Source organism: Dipodascopsis tothii (assembly GCF_038497935.1).
Source record: "Dipodascopsis tothii strain CBS 759.85 unplaced genomic scaffold V1510scaffold_20, whole genome shotgun sequence".
NCBI lineage: Eukaryota > Fungi > Ascomycota > Lipomycetes > Lipomycetales > Lipomycetaceae > Neoaidaea > Neoaidaea tothii.
The window spans coordinates 83272-99077 of record NW_027118004.1 but is presented as its reverse complement, the minus strand read 5'-3'; the positions used below and the strand labels follow the sequence as shown (position 1 = coordinate 99077).

The 15806-nt window shown below is 62.2% G+C and overlaps 8 protein-coding genes and 2 non-coding genes across 10 annotated transcripts; 6 read left to right on the top strand and 4 right to left on the bottom strand.

Moving 5' to 3' along the window:
• Positions 1-51: 51 nt before the first annotated feature.
• V1510DRAFT_448711 (uncharacterized protein) lies at positions 52-764 on the top strand (the record flags this gene model as incomplete). The annotated part of the gene is made up of 2 exons (XM_066935784.1): positions 52-631; positions 666-764. 2 exons carry the CDS (start codon positions 52-54, stop codon positions 743-745), a joined length of 660 nt encoding a protein of 219 aa, XP_066788264.1. The 3' UTR covers positions 746-764.
• Positions 765-922: 158 nt separating this feature from the next.
• On the top strand, positions 923-993 carry V1510DRAFT_t174. The gene has a single exon. It is a non-coding gene; the product is annotated as a tRNA-Gly (tRNA).
• A 790-nt stretch (positions 994-1783) lies between these two features.
• V1510DRAFT_179536 (uncharacterized protein) lies at positions 1784-3278 on the bottom strand. The gene is made up of 2 exons (XM_066930403.1): positions 2796-3278; positions 1784-2760 (listed from the first exon to the last, which is right to left on the bottom strand). Exons 1-2 carry the CDS (start codon positions 2980-2982, stop codon positions 1802-1804), a joined length of 1146 nt encoding a protein of 381 aa, XP_066788263.1. The 5' UTR covers positions 2983-3278; the 3' UTR covers positions 1784-1801.
• Positions 3279-3549: 271 nt separating this feature from the next.
• On the bottom strand, positions 3550-4462 carry V1510DRAFT_418758 (uncharacterized protein). Its single transcript, XM_066934175.1, has one exon. It carries the CDS (start codon positions 4252-4254, stop codon positions 4030-4032), a length of 225 nt encoding a protein of 74 aa, XP_066788262.1. The 5' UTR covers positions 4255-4462; the 3' UTR covers positions 3550-4029.
• Positions 4234-5026, bottom strand: V1510DRAFT_418755 (40S ribosomal protein eS25). The gene is made up of 2 exons (XM_066934174.1): positions 4659-5026; positions 4234-4610 (listed from the first exon to the last, which is right to left on the bottom strand). The coding sequence occupies exons 1-2, from the start codon at positions 4951-4953 to the stop codon at positions 4582-4584; spliced, it is 324 nt and encodes a 107-aa protein (XP_066788261.1). The 5' UTR covers positions 4954-5026; the 3' UTR covers positions 4234-4581.
• Positions 5027-5294: 268 nt separating this feature from the next.
• Positions 5295-6626, top strand: V1510DRAFT_418753 (Prp18 domain-containing protein). The gene is made up of 3 exons (XM_066934173.1): positions 5295-5889; positions 5935-6091; positions 6123-6626. The coding sequence occupies exons 1-3, from the start codon at positions 5347-5349 to the stop codon at positions 6521-6523; spliced, it is 1101 nt and encodes a 366-aa protein (XP_066788260.1). The 5' UTR covers positions 5295-5346; the 3' UTR covers positions 6524-6626.
• Positions 6627-6769: 143 nt separating this feature from the next.
• On the top strand, positions 6770-7618 carry V1510DRAFT_418749 (A1pp-domain-containing protein). Its single transcript, XM_066934172.1, has 3 exons — positions 6770-7340; positions 7373-7501; positions 7533-7618. Exons 1-3 carry the CDS (start codon positions 6882-6884, stop codon positions 7569-7571), a joined length of 627 nt encoding a protein of 208 aa, XP_066788259.1. The 5' UTR covers positions 6770-6881; the 3' UTR covers positions 7572-7618.
• Positions 7619-7995: 377 nt separating this feature from the next.
• Positions 7996-8085, top strand: V1510DRAFT_t175. Its single transcript has one exon. It is a non-coding gene; the product is annotated as a tRNA-Arg (tRNA).
• Positions 8086-8425: 340 nt separating this feature from the next.
• V1510DRAFT_407530 (endo-1,3(4)-beta-glucanase) lies at positions 8426-10808 on the bottom strand (the record flags this gene model as incomplete). Its single annotated transcript, XM_066932413.1, has 2 exons — positions 8426-10309; positions 10341-10808. The coding sequence occupies 2 exons, from the start codon at positions 10806-10808 to the stop codon at positions 8426-8428; spliced, it is 2352 nt and encodes a 783-aa protein (XP_066788258.1).
• Positions 10809-12268: 1460 nt separating this feature from the next.
• V1510DRAFT_179370 (major facilitator superfamily domain-containing protein) lies at positions 12269-14856 on the top strand. Its single transcript, XM_066930402.1, has 2 exons — positions 12269-12872; positions 13476-14856. Exons 1-2 carry the CDS (start codon positions 12563-12565, stop codon positions 14819-14821), a joined length of 1656 nt encoding a protein of 551 aa, XP_066788257.1. The 5' UTR covers positions 12269-12562; the 3' UTR covers positions 14822-14856.
• Positions 14857-15806: the final 950 nt, after the last annotated feature.

Genomic DNA, 15806 nt, shown 5'->3' with positions numbered 1-15806 from the left:
TGCCGGCGCGACCTCATCCGCGCATCGCCGTCTCCGCAGCCATCACCGACCATGACCCGAACGGAGCTCAGCCAGGACGAGCTCTCAGCGATCCTGCGCAGCGCGTCCGACCCGGCCGCGGCTGCCGCCGCACTCGTCGACGTCGAGCCCCGCGTGGCGCTCTACCCGCCGGCCGCCGATGTCGCGCAGACTTTCTACGCCGCGCTGCTGCTGACGCTGTTGCTGGCTGACGAGCTGCCGGAGGCGCGCCTGGTCGCCCGCCGGCTGCCGACCGCGCCGCCCTCGCTCACGGGCGAGCTCCTGGCCCGCGGCCAGCGTCTGGTGGCTGCCATGTGGACCCGCAACTATCCCAAGGCACTTGGTCTGGTCTCTGACGTCCCGGGCCTGTTTCCGGCGGCCGACTCGACCGGATCGAGCCTGGTTGTCGAGCTCCTGCAGCAGCTCGAGATCCAGCTTCACAAGACGAGCGCGGCTGCCGCCGGCCGGCTGTACGCGGCTGCGCCTGTCGCGTTGGCGTGCGACAAGCTGGACATTGTCGGCGCAAACGGCTTGCAGGAGCTGCAGGCGCGCGGATGGAAGATCGACCCGGACCACGAGGGCGTGGTGGTGCCACCACCGCCGCCAAAGACAGGTGCGTACGGGTGCAGAGGACGAACTGACGACAGACATGGACGCCGAAGCCGAGAACGACGAGCTCGAACGCATTGCGAAACTGACATCATTTGTTACCCACATGCAGTTTTAATACACATTTGCACTATGAATTTCAGGCGCCGTGCGGGCGGCGCTGGACGGCTGGCTGGCTAGAAGGCCGCCGTGCGTGGACTGCTTCGGAGTGGCACCGCTCCACGCTGACCGCCCGACGACTTGTGCCGCTTCGCCGGCCTACCTGGCGCTACAAGCACACTCGCTGTCGTAGCAAGCGTTCGTGGTTTAGCGGTAAAATCCGTCGTTGCCATCGACGGGCCCCCGGTTCGACTCCGGGCGGACGCAATCCTTTTTGCGCCGCGGAGCAATTTTTGACGCCCGCGTCAGCCGTGCGACTCCAGCACGGTGCAACCAAGCCGGACACGGTTTGGTCGGTTGACGGTACTGGCGTCCCGGGCCATCTACTGTGGCGCGTGCCTGCGCCTTCCTGCGCCTTCGCGACGCGGTGGGCAACCCCCTCAGGGGCTAACCCTAATTCTGGTGCCCACAAGCCCTATCCAGACCTATATAAGTCCGACCACCGCCTCGAGCGGAGCTCTTTTTTTTTTTCCTTAACTCTCTTTGCCTTTTGGCTTAGATCAAGTGTAGTATCTGTTCTTTTCAGTGTAACAACTGAAATACCTCTATTAGGGGTTTGTTTGTTACTCTTATTTTTGCAACCTGTCCGGAGTCCGCTGGGCTTGCTCATGACTCTAGACATCGTGTCGTTACTATTGCACTACCGGTAACTGACGCAAATCTTTATTGCTGCTGTCGTGGTCGATGGTTGCTTTAAAGAGAATGGCGTGTTTTAATATTGGATTATGCATCGTTTCACTAGCGTGCATAGGCGCGTTTTAAGGTTCCATTTAGGAACTTCAGCCGCACGCAAGGAGTCGTGGTCGCGCAGCCGCACATGCTGTGGGCCATGCTAGTCCGGCTTGTGGCTGCCCAGCTATGTCTTGCACGTCCAGCTCTGTCTGGCACAGCCTCCGGCGTCTACGACTGTGCCGCTGCATACTGTCTGATATGTGGAGGCGTAGTATTCATTCCCAAGCAAACCAATCCGTGTACATAACCCATCATAACAGCATTCTCTCTCTAGCTAAGTCGTCTAGTCAAAGGCCGAGCGACGGCGGCGGTGGCGGTGTGAGTGCATGCCGACCCAAGTGCCGTTCTGGATCGACGTCGGGTCCGCCGACAGCGACGTCGACGACGACACGTACGACGTCACATAGGTCTTGAGCGTCGACGTCAGCGTGCTCGTGATCGCCTCTGTCGAGTTGGAGGCGCCCGTGTAGGCCGTGCGCGTGGCTGTCTGGGTCACAACCGAAGTCAGCGTGGTAGTACCGTCGGTCGTAGCCGCAGCGACCTCAGAGCTGCTCGCCGCGGCCTTGGTCGACGCCGTTGACGCCGGAAGGGTTGACGTCCGCGTGGTCTTGCGCGTCACGTAGCGAGTGATCGTGATCGGATAGTAGTACGTGTACGTCGTCGTGAGCTCGGTGCCCGAGGTCGGCGAAGCCGTCGTGACGGCCGCCGTCAGAGACCCAGAAGCGTCCATCGAGGTCACAGTCAGCACGTCTCCAGCATCGAGCGTGCGCGTCACAATGGCCGAGTTGTAGGACGTCGACAACGATGAGGTCGTGTACGTGCTGACGGCGACCGCGTAGTTTATCACGGACGTAGCCTCTCCGTAGATCGTACGCGTGTAGGTCACAGGTTTGGTGAGCGTAATTGTCGAGTCTGACTCAGTGACGGTGTAAGTAAGAGACTGGGTGACCAGCGAGGTCGTGGTCTCGCCCACGGACGACGTCGACACATACGTTCCCGCCGGCAGGTCCAGTGTCGCCGACGTCGTCGGGTAGTCGGTCTCGGGCTCGTCCGTGGAGGTTGCCGTGGCCTGGGCCACAGTCGTGCTCGCCGGAATTGATGTTCCCAGGTACGCCGCGGCCGTGGCCGTGTACGAGACCGTGTCGGCGACCGTAGCCACCGACGTGATCACGCTCGACGACCCGCCCGCGAGGGTCGTCGTGCGGTAGATGGTCACAAAACGAGTGATCGTGGTCGTGACGTCTGCGGTTAGCTCACCGATCTCGTCGGCCGCCTACCTTCAGTCGACACCGAGGTCGTCAGCGCCGAGGTCGAGGTCGACGAAGTGTTGCTCGCCGTCAGGGTCGAGTAGGTGCTGTTTGCAGCTACCGTACCGTTGAAGGCGTCGCGGCGGTAGACGTGCGGCACAGCGGCCGTCAGCTGAGCGGCCGCGGCCAGCGCCAGGAGAACTGTCTTGAACTGCATCTCGAACGAAGGTAAATGAATGACTAAAAGAGAGAGACTGGTCCGCACGAAGGCGTCGGGCTGAACAAGGCGAGTAGCGTTACAAGCACCGTCGGCAGTGTGCCGGTATATATATGGCCTTCAGCTACACAGGTGCAGGCCGCGCCATCGGTTGGTGAAACCGCAGCTGCTCCGAGACAGTCGGCCGCCCACCCTAGCCATAGACGCCTGTCGGCCTCCTTCTGCACTACAGGTAGCTAGCCTTGACCGGCCTGGGCGTGTCGCACCTACCGCCGGCTGCAGTCTACGAGCGATACTGGCGTCGTCCGACGATGCGGCGTACCTAGATCGCTGCGGCCCCTGTCCGTTCTTGGGCGTGCGCCTGCTAGATATTAACACGCGCCTATGCCCAGAGGTGACTGGTCCACGCACTACCAGCGCCGGCGCACGCGTTCCTGGCCCACCGTTGCATACTGGTCCCTTGCTGGCGCTGCCGCCGTCACCGCATTTGCACGCCGCACCTGCCCCCCTCCCCCAAAACGTAGCCGGGCGCTCTAGCCGATGTATGCTCGGCGGTGCCCTTTCACTGGACACGTCTCGGCGCCAGCACCGACTGCACTGCGGATAGCCATCGAACACAGTACGCGCCGAGACCACGGTAGCCCGAGACATGCACAAGTAGACGCTAACGTGTGTTTTGGTGGACGCGCATATGGAATTTGTACTAGCGCAGGGGCTTTGCACCACCGCCCGGGCAGTAACGCCCAGATTGCGCGGAACCGGAGGACCAAAGCCACGGCTATGGATCGGCGCGTGCCTTGACTGTTACACAATTGGACACCAGGCGCCAGAGCGGTAGTGACTAGTGTGCCCTACAGATATCCCGCCCCTTTTTTTTGTACAGGCCCAGCCCGGCGCCGGTAGCCTGGCACTTGTTGCGTCACAGCCTGTTTCAGCGGTTGCAGCGCCGACCTAGGGCCGTCCGCAGCCGCCATTGCGGGTGCTCGGACAGCCGTACGGCGAAGATTTGGCGGGGTTATGGCTGGCCGGTGCGGTCGGCCGCGTTCTCTACCGCAGCCTATATGTCGAACTGTCGCTCGGTTGGACCGGTGACCGTGCTGGCGGCACCAGCTGGACCAGCCGGCTAGATCTCAGATCTCTGGCGGTAGCGGCGCCGGTAACGCGCGGCAGCCGCGGAACAGCCCCCACGGCGCAAGGAAGCGCGCGGTTGCAGGTTCCGGGTGACGCACATAGTGCAGGCAACCAAGCAAGGGCCAAGGTGTGTCGTCTCATTTGTGCCGCACCACCGAGACACTACTGATGACTGCGCCACTAGCGGTGGCTGAAACACAACCACAGAGCGATCGCGCGTCCGCACCGCAGACCAGCGCCAGGCGCGCTCAGCCGTGCCATGCACGTCGTCCTGCTACGGCTAACGCTCGCCGGCGCAAATACTCAAGGGGCGTTACAAAGGCTTGCGCCAGTAATAAATTGCACTGTCTATTATCTGTTCAATTGCGCTAAAGTGGCGGTTTCAAACTTGATATTTGTACAATATACATGAGATAGTAATGTTATGAAATGACTTTAAACACCTTTTTGAAAACCATTTAGTACAATTTACTCCTCAGCGGCGGCAACAGCGCGGGCTAATACTGTTAGTGCTTGTTCACGACGCGCGACATCAAAAGACTTACTGTAGGTCAGCTGCTTCGAGTGGCCGACAACCTGCTTAATGACGCCCTGCGACTCGAGCTCGCGCAGAGCAGCGCGGGCAACCGAGCCGTTGACCTTCATGCGGTCGACAAGGACCGAGACGGTGACCATCTTGTAGGTGGCAACGTCCTTGATCAGCTTGTCGTAGGCAGTCTGGTCGACAGTGACAGCGTGCTGAGCCTTGTCCTTAACCTTGCCCTTCGACCACTTCTTCTTGGTCTTCTTGCCGCCAGAGGACGACGAGTTGGTAGGCTTAGCAGCAGCTTTGGGAGGCATCTTGACCGGTCAGCTTAGTTCGCAGGCCGCGGCATCCGGCGCTACCAGGACAACTAGGCGCTCACGGCAGACACCTTCGGGTGCAAGCGTGCTCGTCTGAAGTCGAGGTGGCCACCGAAGGTCGGGAAGGTACTTACATTGGTGTTTGTGAACTGTTGAAAAATCAGGCAGAACTGAAGATCAAAAGAGCAAGCCCAGGATAATTAACATACCTTTTCCGTTGATGTTGTGGGTCGTCCGCCACGCGTGGACCGTTAGACATGACTGCTAAAGTAGGGTTTACGGAAGCCCTACTTACGTAGCTTTGTCAGATCTTAGTCAGCTCGCTATCTGCCGGGTAACTCAAACTCCCATGCGTCCTTCCCAGCGCTTCGAGCTCCGACGACATCAGCCATGGATTTCGCGTCGTTGATCTCGAAAGAGATTGCCAAGAAGAAGGGAGCGGTCGCGCCGCCCCCTGCTGATGAAGTGGACTCGTCCAAGGCCCCGGCAAAGGGTCCCGAACTGATCCACCGCGGCGCCATTGTCCAGACCAAGCGCGAGCAGTACTTGCGTGAACAGGCCCAGCGCGACAAGGAGCGCCAGGAAAAGGCTGAAAGGGCCCGGCGCGAGCGCGAGGAGGAGGAAGCCCGTCGCGAGGAAAAGCGCCGCGCCGCCGAGGAGGTCTACCGCGAGAAGAAGCGGAAGCAGAAGGAGCTGGAAGAGGCCGCCGCGCGCGAAGAGGCCGAACGCAAGAAGGCCAAGCGTGCACGGTCGTCGGCCACGCCTGGCGCCGAGTCGGCGCGTGACACGCCTGAGAACGAGAACGACCGATTCAAGACCATGACGGATGCCGAGATCGTCGCGGAGCTGCGCAGATTCGACGAGCCGATCCGCTTGTTCAACGAGAGCGACGACAGCCGGCTGCGACGGCTCCGCAGGATCGAGCGCAAGAAGGTGGGCATATCTAAGGCCTTGTCGGGATCGACGCTGACTTTGCAGGGCAAAACTCTCGGCATCGAAGAAAGGTTACGCGAGGTCGACATGGTCCTGACGGAGCGTGACATCATCCTCGAGCCCCGCAAGGTCTACCTGCAGCTGGAGAAGTACCTGCAGTTTGTTCTCGCCGAGTGGGAGAAGACCCTGAAGAACATGGAAGGTATGTACCTCCGCTGGCTACGCTTACCCAGACACTCCCGAGCAAGCTCTGCTCCTGCTGGACGAAACCAAGGAATATCTCGAGCCGCTCTTCGAGCACTTCCGTCAGCGAAACCTGCACGACCAGATCTATCAGTCCTTTGCGACGCTGATACTCTACCTGCAGAACCAGCAGTATCACGAGGCTAACGACACGTATCTCAAACTCAGCATTGGCAATGCGGCCTGGCCAATCGGTGTGACTGCGGTCGGCATCCATGAGCGCTCGTCGCGCGAACGCATCACCGGCCACGATAACGAGACCAAGCCGGGTGCCCTCGGCAAGACCTACGTACAGGTTGCCCACGTTATGAGCGACGACGAGACCCGGAAATGGCTGACAGCCATCAAGCGCATGATGACGTTCATCGAAAGCCACTGGCCAGAGATCTAGAAACGATGTATTATTCACAACCTGTAAAATAGCTCAATCCATCTGCATTTAGAGACTCGTGTTGGCCGCAGAAACGCCGGCGTTGGGTCAGGGAATTCAGGGGACACAGTCGGGCCAATATCACACGCGGTCACGTACGGCACCACACGTACCGATAGCGGCCACGTGGGACGATAGTTCCGTGCGGCTGCGAGCCGTGCGATCTAGCATCTGTGCCATCGATCGGAGAGTTGCGAAAGTGTCCGTCTGGCATCTGCACGCACAGATTTCAGTGCTAAAACTCCCAAATGCATAGTTTGGCTCCCCCCGGTCATTGTCCGCTGCACCATCACCTCGACGACCGCCCTGCATCTCGAAGATGACCGAACTGCAACAGATTCCGACGATCGCCCAGCTCTACGCCAAGCGCCTTTTGACCGCGGCCCCGAGGGCGCTGGCGGCGTCGGCGCCTGGCCTGAACGCCAAAGTGTCGGTCGTGCGCGCCGATATAACCAAGCTCAAAGTCGACGCCATTGTCAACGCGGCCAACACGCGCCTGGGCGGAGGGTCGGGTGTCAATGGAGCGATTCACGCGGCTGCCGGGCCGAACCTGCCGGTGGAGTGCAGCAAGATTGGCGGGTGTGAGACCGGCGACGCCAAGATCACGTCCGGCTGTGATCTGCCTGCTCGGTTCATTATTCACACCGTCGGCCCGGTCTACCATGAGCATGCGGCGCTCGACTCGAAGAAGCTCTTGGTGAGCTGCTACAGCCGGTCGCTAAAAGTCGGGCTGCACAGCGGCGCGACGTCGATTGCGTTCTCGTCGATCAGCACGGGAGTAAGTAGGTCGCCGGCTACCGCTGACAACAGGTGTTTGGCTACCCGATCGAAGACGCTACGCTGACCGCCGTCGAGACCGTGCGCGAGTTCCTGGAAGGCCCCGAGGGCGCTGAGATCAACCGGGTGCTCTTTGTCGTCTTTTCTGCCAAGGACGAGCAGGTAGGCACGGGCGCATCACGGCTAACGCCAGATCTACCACAAGGTCGTGCCTATGTTCTTCCCAGAGTGACAGAGTGTGCACGCTATGTAGATATGCTATTGGTCTGGACACATTCAGGAACGCCGCAGAAGGCGCCGACTATTGGCACACGCCGGCGGTCATTGTGATCGGCCTCGCTACCAAAGAAGGCGCCACGCGTAGACACCACAAGAGCGGCAGCGGAACAGGGGCGGTCGCGAGACCGTCGGCGCCGTTGTCGGCGCAGGAGATGGCGTCGCGTGCCGGCGACGGCCGATCCGAAGCCATCGACCCCGCACGGCCCCAGCGAGAGCTCCGGCTGCCCTTCTCGTCCACAGCCCCCGGCCGACCCGCCCGCAGTAGGCGCACAGGCTGTGCGCGCCGCAGCGGCTTAGATGCGGACTCAGGGGCGGCGCGAGGCGGCCGCGGTGGCGGCTAATATTAGTGTGCTATACCGCACACTATAATAAGTTATGGTGTTGTGGCGCAATGGTGAGCGCATCGGATTTCGGTACCATAGTGTGTTATTTTCCGAAGGTTGCAGGTTCGAGTCCTGTCAACATCGCTTTTTTGCCTCGCCACGCCAACTCCGCAGCGTGCCTGTCGCGCGGCCACAGCACGTCCTCTCAATGTTCGTTTATTTTTACGTACACCCCATGTTCGATCCGGCCCAGATAGGATCCGAGCCATCCAATGTTATATGCCCAATAACTTGCAAGCGCAACCATATATGTCTTGGCGCGAGGAGGTGCAGAAGCACCAGATCGCCGGTTTCAAACAGAGACAGAAGAACGAGTCACAAGAGCCGCAGCCCTGGGTCCGTGCGGCGCGGCCGCAGCTCACAAAGAGCAGGACCGGGCCGTCGCGGCCCACATTTCATAGCAAAATTCACAGCAAGCGCGCGTCTAGGACGTGGTGCCGCCAACACCGGCACAGTAGGCCAGGTAGTACGTTTGGGACGCGCCGTTGTCGAGGTAGGACGTGTTGAAGCTCGACGTCGCGAAGAAGTCATACGCGCTCTGGGGATCGTAGAGAGCAAGGTTGCCGTAGAGGATGCCCTTCCAGCCGTCGGTCAGGGTGGGCGCCAGGCTCGCGAGCTTCTCCTTCCACTCCTGCTCGACAAACTCCGGCGTGCGCATGTACGACGAGACCGGGCTGAGCGGAATCATGTGGATGCCCTGGATGTACTCCAGGTTGGTCCCAAAGTAGGTCGTGTGGTCGACCTTGTTCTCGAAGAGAATGCCCGAGACCTTGTTGCCGATGATCTGCGAGGGCATCACGGTGTTGTCGTCGAGGTAGAGAAAGTACGTCTGCAGCGCGCGGCGCATGACGGCCAGCGAGAGCAGGCCGCGGGCCTCCATGGAGCTGTCGCCAACGACCTTGCCCCAGAGACGGATGCCGTAGAGGTGGTGGTAGTCCTCGGACGTCGACTCCTCGTCCTTGCCGTCGGCGGACTCGTACAGGCCCTTGGCCCACGAGTGGCCGTTGTACCAGTCAAAGTGGCGCGAGACCGAGAAGTACGAGTCGTCCTCGGACGGGTTGGCGACGTCGCGGATGAGCGCGTTGACGTAGTCCTTGTTGTCGTCGGCCCACGAGCCGCCGAGGTCGCTGTCGATGGCGCCGATGACGGCCGCGGCGTGGATGAAGTAGCCGAAGTGGAAGTGGTGGTCGTTGTAGTACGTGTTGCCAAAGTCCGCGAGCGAGTCGCCGGTGGCCATGGTCGCGTTCGAGATGATGCCCTTGTACGTCTGGTCGTACATGAGCTCGTACTGGCCGCGGTTCTCGCTGAACGTGCTGAAGGCGGCCTTGAGGTTGGCCAGGCAGATCTTGGTGATGGCCGAGTTCTGGAGAACGCTGTGGGCGACCCAGCAGATCTGGGCGTACTTGTCGAGGATCTTGCCCGAGTAGTAGTAGCTGTCGAGGTCGGTCGCGTTGGTGATGTCGCTCGTGCCCTCGGAGATGGCGGCCTCGGAGATCAGGCCGAGGGCCTCGGTCGTGTAGTTGGCAGACGCGCCGGAGATGGCCGACCACGGCGCGAAGCCGAGCTCGTACGGCAGCGTCTCGGAGAGCTCGAACGAGTTGGTCGAGTACGCGGCGAGCGTGCCCTTGACGCGCGTGTCGATCGAGAACTCGAGCGCAGTGCTGTTGGTCGCCGACGTGAACGACGGCAGGTGGTGCGGCAGCGCAAAGAGCAGCAGCTTGCCGGCGTTGCACGCGCCGGCGTACGTCCACGTCATGTTCCACGTGGCCGTCGCGCCGGCGGCCGTGCCGGACACGGTCATCGCGGTCGGGTACGCGCCCGCGTGGTCGTCGTACGTGTCGTCCTGGCCGTCGGGCAGGTACGCGACCTGGACCGTGACGCCGTCGACCGACGCCGAGTTCGAGATCGTCGTGCCGTTGGTCAGGCTGAGCGAGAACGTCTCGCTGTCGGGCACGGTCGCGTACAGCACCCACGTGCGCCCGTTCTCGAGCGTGAGCGTGTACTTTTGGACGCCACTGCGCGGCGACGTGCCCTTGGTCAGCGCCTGGAAGCCGACGGCAGACCGGAATACGGGCGTCAGGCCATTGTACGTCGCCGTCACAAACGCCGATCCGATCGTCAGCGGCACCGACAGCGAGCCCGAGCCCGACGGCGGCGACAGCGTCGCATTGACCGAGTACTTCTTGAGATCCGTCAGGTTCATGGCCGGTCCGGCGGCCAGCTCGGTCGACGAGAACGCAAACTCCAGGATGCCCGTCGGGCTCAGGAAGTACTCAACCGGGTCCACGGACGTGTTTGGGCCGAAAACCTGCCGTCAGCGCATCCCGCACTCCACTTACGCGCTGGCTGTGGTTCGTGTAGCTCACCGCGAGGCCGTAGCCGCCCGTGGTCGCGTTCGACAGCCAGACCAGGTACGGCAGCGCGTAGGCGCCGTTGGTCTGCGAGCCCAGCAGCATGTTCGTGTAGAAGCTGCTTGTCGGAATCGTCGAGTTCTCGATCGTGTCCGCCGACACGCCGACCGGCTGCAGCGGGTGGTCCGTCCGTGTGAACATCGACAGCGGCGCCGACGTGGCCACCGGCTGGAAGAGGTCGCCGGAGAACGTGGCCGATTCGGTCGAGCTGGACGACGAGTTGGCCATTGTGACGGACTCGAGGTGGACGGAGGGCGCGGTAGGCGACGGGCTCGCAATCACGGCGGACGAGGGCTCGGAAAGCGGCGTGGGTGCCAAAAAGACGTGCTGGATGGGTGCAGCACACACGGCGTGGAGAAGGGTAAATAAAAGAACGACAAAATTGAGCGAATACATCTTAACGAACGAACGCGTCGGGAGCTGTGCACCACGCACGGAGCTAAAAATATGGACGACGGCCTGGAACGGCTGCGCGCCGGGATAACTATACAGATAACGATATTAACGAAAGACGCTGCGCAATCGCTCGGTTGAGCTGGGTTGACTCGCACGATTGACCGACGCAGGGAGCGATGCGGCCGACGGCGGTGGCCGAGCGAATATATAGCCCGCCTGCACGGGTCGGCGTGACTGTGCCTGGCCGTTGGCTCCGGTTGCCGGCTATTTCGATCCGGACCATCGTGTGGTCTGAGACGCGGTCTATAGACAGACAGCGTTTGGGGAGGCCGCGGGCGCGGCCGGCGGCCGACGGACACGCGACCGGGCTGGCGGACCGGGGACGGTGGACGCCCGAGACAGGACCACCGGGCTGCTGGGCGGCCGGCGAGCGAGCGCCGGGCTGCGAGCTGTCAGACGCGGCCGGGAGATCAGACGAAACGCGCGACGCACGGATGCACGGCCTAGCCATAATGGGATTCGGACGGCGGCGTGCGCGCCCGATACAGCAGTGCACGGCCACAGCCACACGAGCCGCCAACTGTGATAGGCAGTTGCGGCCAGATGCAGTGGCAGACAACGCATAGGCGTGGCTTGACAGACGTCATTACGGTCAGGGGTGTGCTTCGAGTAAACTCAATTAGGCATTTTCTCCCAAAATAGGGAAAGTGGCAACTGTATGTTTCCTAAATTGGCATGTGTTGTGGCTGGTGACGTGTACATTTGCATTCTGTCGCGCTCGCGTCGCCACGGCGCGCGCTGGCAGCCTGGCGTGGCAGGAAGATCTGTGCTGCCGGCGGACCGGTCAGGCGCGGTGTTGTGGTGGTGGTGCGGCGGCAGAGCGTCACGCGGGAGGCGTGACACGGCCGCACGCGCGGCCGGCACATGCCGCGTGACGAGCCGCACGAGCTGCGGCGCGGGCCACGCTCGGCCCGACCGAGCGCCCCGGCGCGTCTGCGCCCGGTCCGCCGGGCCAGCGCAGCGCTCGCGCACGCTTGGCAGCTCGGACATGCCGTGCCTGCTGGCTGAGCTCCACGGGGTGGGGTCTTATGTCCGTTAGTCTACTTCCGCGGCTGGGACGGCAAACGGTTACCCGGTGTTTATGCGAGCAGCAAGCCGCGCGCTAACCGCTTCCATCTTCGCATCCGCGAATCATCAGGCAAATGCCGACTCGGACATTCGCAACTTATAACGCCGAGAACACGGCGGCAACGCCATGTACCGGCGCAACTGCTGTGCCGCCAGCGTCGGCTCTTCCGCCGTAACCCTTATAGGCAGCCGCCTGTCTAGGCAGGGCTAATACCCACAGTTGAGTGCTGCGATGGCCGTGCGGACCTCGGTTCACCAGCCGTGCTACCCCTACAAACCACCGAGTGGCGCGCGAGCAGCATTTCGGCCATCGGGCAGACTTCCCCGACCTCCGAACGGCCGGGACCACCACACCCGCGCCGGACTTTCGTAACCTCGGCAATTGGCGGCGCCCAGCACAAGCATCGGCAATCGCGTCATAATGCGGCACACAACCTCCAGACCCGCTGCCGCGCTGGGTAATGCACGATGTAGGCGCTGTCCCCATTTTATCTCCGTCCCGGCTCGCGGTGTTATTTTGAGGGAGGCACCAGGCGCCGGTTGCCGCTTAGCGTCGTAGGCCGCACTATATAGTTCCGGGCATTCGTCGGCAGGGCCCCATCTTCTGTTCTTACGCACTCACAGTCATGGCTGCTACGGAAGAAAAGATCCTGGATGCTGTGCCAGAGACGCCACTGTCGTCCTCGGGCTCGAGCGAGACTAGATCGGTCGCCGATCTCGGTCTGACGACTGATCTCGAAAAGAACAAATTGGGGGACTCGCCGGACGAGTATGATCTGCATCGTATCCGGTCCGGCGCGACCGACCTGTCGCCGGATGAGCAGCAGGAGGAGCTCGAGCGCGGCATGTCCAGAGTCGAGAGCCTGGACTCCGACGTTGTGGGCTGGGACGGCCCCGAGGACAAGGGCAACCCCTACAACTGGAGCAAGAAGAAGAGTAAGTTGAGCCGCACGCGGCATACGGTGGGGGGTACGGGCCGAGGTCGGCGTTCAACCGCGGTGTTTTGAGGTGGGACCGGAGTTTCTGAGTTTGCCGACGTGCGCGGTGTCATGTGGAGCCGCATGGGCGTGCAGCCGATGTGCAGTGGACCCGCCAGACGGTGCCGTGCGTCCGGTCTGCTGGTCTTCGTACGGCTGTGATACACCGACGCATCTGGGCCGCTGGCGGTGACTAGGTCCCGGGAGGTTACCGAGTGGTGACTGAACGGTGACCTCGCTGTGACCGGGTGACCGGCGGCGTTGTGAGTCGTCGTGACTTTGTTCCCAACATTGTCCGCGTCGTGACCCGTGCCAGGACCGAGTCCGTGGATAGGGATCGGGTCGCGGCACGCCCACGACCCGTGGTGACCCGGGTTCCGTGCTACCCGCGGCGCTTCGGCGACCCGAGTGCCGTGGGCCGGCAACCTGGCGACCCGGCGTCATGGCGACCCGCGACCTGCGACCCGCGACCCGCGAACCTGCGACCCAGATCCTCAACTCACCCTCGACCCGTCCGCCGCTAGTCCCTGCCAACGCGATTTGGCATATGCTGACTGTCTAGAATGGGGTGTCACGGCCATTGTTGCCCTGATGACCTTCGTCGTCGCCCTGGCGTCGTCGATTTTCACCGCCGGTATCACCACGATCGCGGCTCAGTTTGGTGTCTCGAGTACGGTCGGCACTCTCGGCCTGACGCTCTACGTCGTCGGTTTTGCCACTGGCCCGCTTGTGTTCGCTCCCATGTCGGAGGTGTACGGTCGCAACATTGTCTACCGGATCAACTGGGTGCTGTTCACCGTTTTCCAAATTGGCTGCGCTCGTGCCGAGAACATCGCCACGCTGCTGGTGTGCCGTCTGATTGCTGGCATTACCGGCGCGGCCCCAATTGCCAACGCCGGAGGCACTCTGGGTGACATTTGGTCGCCCGCCGAGCGTGGTGAGGCCATGGCTTTGTACGCTGTCGCGCCGTTCATGGGCCCTGTCTTTGGTCCCATCATCGGTGGCTTCTTGACGCAGTACGTTTCGTGGCGCTGGACCTTCTGGATCGTCCTGATCCTGGCCGGCGTCATGGGCGCGTTCATGTTCGCGTTTTTGCCCGAGACATTCGGCAAGACGCTGCTGGAGCGCAAGGCTGCCCGTCTTCGCAAGGAGACCGGCCGTGCCGAGCTGCACGCCGCTCACGAGCGTGCCGGCTTTTCACACATCGAGCTCTTCCGCCGGAGTATCGTTCGGCCGGTGGTCATGCTGTTCACGGAGCCGATCGTGTTTGTGACGTCGCTGTACTGCGCCATCGTCTACGCGATCTTGTACATGAACTTCATCGCGTACCCGATCGTCTTCGAGCTCGAGCGTGGCTGGGGCTCGGGCATCGCTGGTCTGCCTTTCATCGCTCTCGGCATTGGTATGGTCTTGGCAGTGATGACGTCGCCGTACCAGACCAAGATCTATCTGCGCGTGTCCAAGGAGAAGGGTAACGGCAAGATCTACCCGGAGGCGCGGCTGCCGCTTACGATCTACGCGGCGTACTTCATGCCTATTTCGCTGCTCTGGTTCGGTTGGGGCTCGCTCAGACACGTGCACTGGATCGTGCCCGTGCTGTCGGGCATTCCCTTCGGCTTCTCGATGGTCATCATTTTCCTGACCATGATGAGCTACCTGGTGGACACGTACCTGCTGTACGCTGCGTCCGCTCTGGCGTCTAACTCGCTGCTGCGGTCGCTTCTCGGCGCGACGTTCCCGCTGTTTGCGGACCAGATGTACACCAAGATGCATGTCAAGTGGGCGGCGACCATGCTGGCGGGAATCTCGCTGCTGCTGGCGCCGATGCCGCTTGTGTTTTACCGGTATGGCCCTCAGATCCGTGCGCGGTCGATCAAGACCCCGACGATGCCGCCGGCTCCTAAGTAAAATTGCATGTAGACTACGTAATTAATTTAATAATAATAATAAACATAATAATCATAGACCGGAGTACGACTAGAATCCGGCTGACGCGGCTGGCGCGTGCCTGGTGCCTGACCTGCAGCTGGTGCCGCGTGCTGAGACCGAGACAGAGGGGCGCTGGGGCCGTACCGAGCCATAACCGGCCGTTGCGGCGCCGTTGCCCCACAGCCAGCGGACGAGCCGCACTAAAATACCCCTGGCTATGCGGAACATGCCAAGACGTCACCGGAGATATATGCACGAGCCGCCTGAGTCGCGGGGGGAGGTGCCAAGCGGGGGCGCAAGCACTGGCGGGGACTGGGCGGAGCTACGACACGCAAGGGCGGTGCCGGCAGCGCTGGCGGGCGACGCTGGCGGCGACGGTAGGTGGCCGGCTGCTGCGGCACAGCCAGGAGGGCGCGAGCCAGGGCGAGGGCTCAGGCGGCGAGTTACGTGGCGCAGATTACACGGCTGGGGTCGGGGCTGCGGGACGCGTGTCATTTGGCCTCAGACACAGCCGAATGGACATATCCGCAGACTCGGCTATGGGTCTAGAAATAGACACAGCTGACGCAAGACGGCGGGCGATCGGCGTGCCGCAATTGGGCGCCGGAGCCGGTCTTTGTGGACGGACGGAATGCACTAGCCACTGCAGCGGCTGGAGCGGGGGGCGGTGGGCGAACAGCGGTCGCGGCTGACGAGGCCGGCAGGCGTAACCGCCCCCACCCCTAGACGACCCAGAGGCAACGGACGAGAAAGCGGCAGCGGCGGCGGCGGCGCAGTACGTGGCGAGCCCCAGTGGACGCGGGCGCGGCGGCCAGCGGACTGCCTCAGGGCCGTTGCCCAGGCAACTTCGACGCGCGGACACGCGTCACCCCTGGCGGCCGGCGGCAGCGGTGACCGCGCCACAGCGCCACGCACAGGGTGACGAGGCAGCTATATTTGGCGTGCGCTAGCCCCAAGCGGTTGA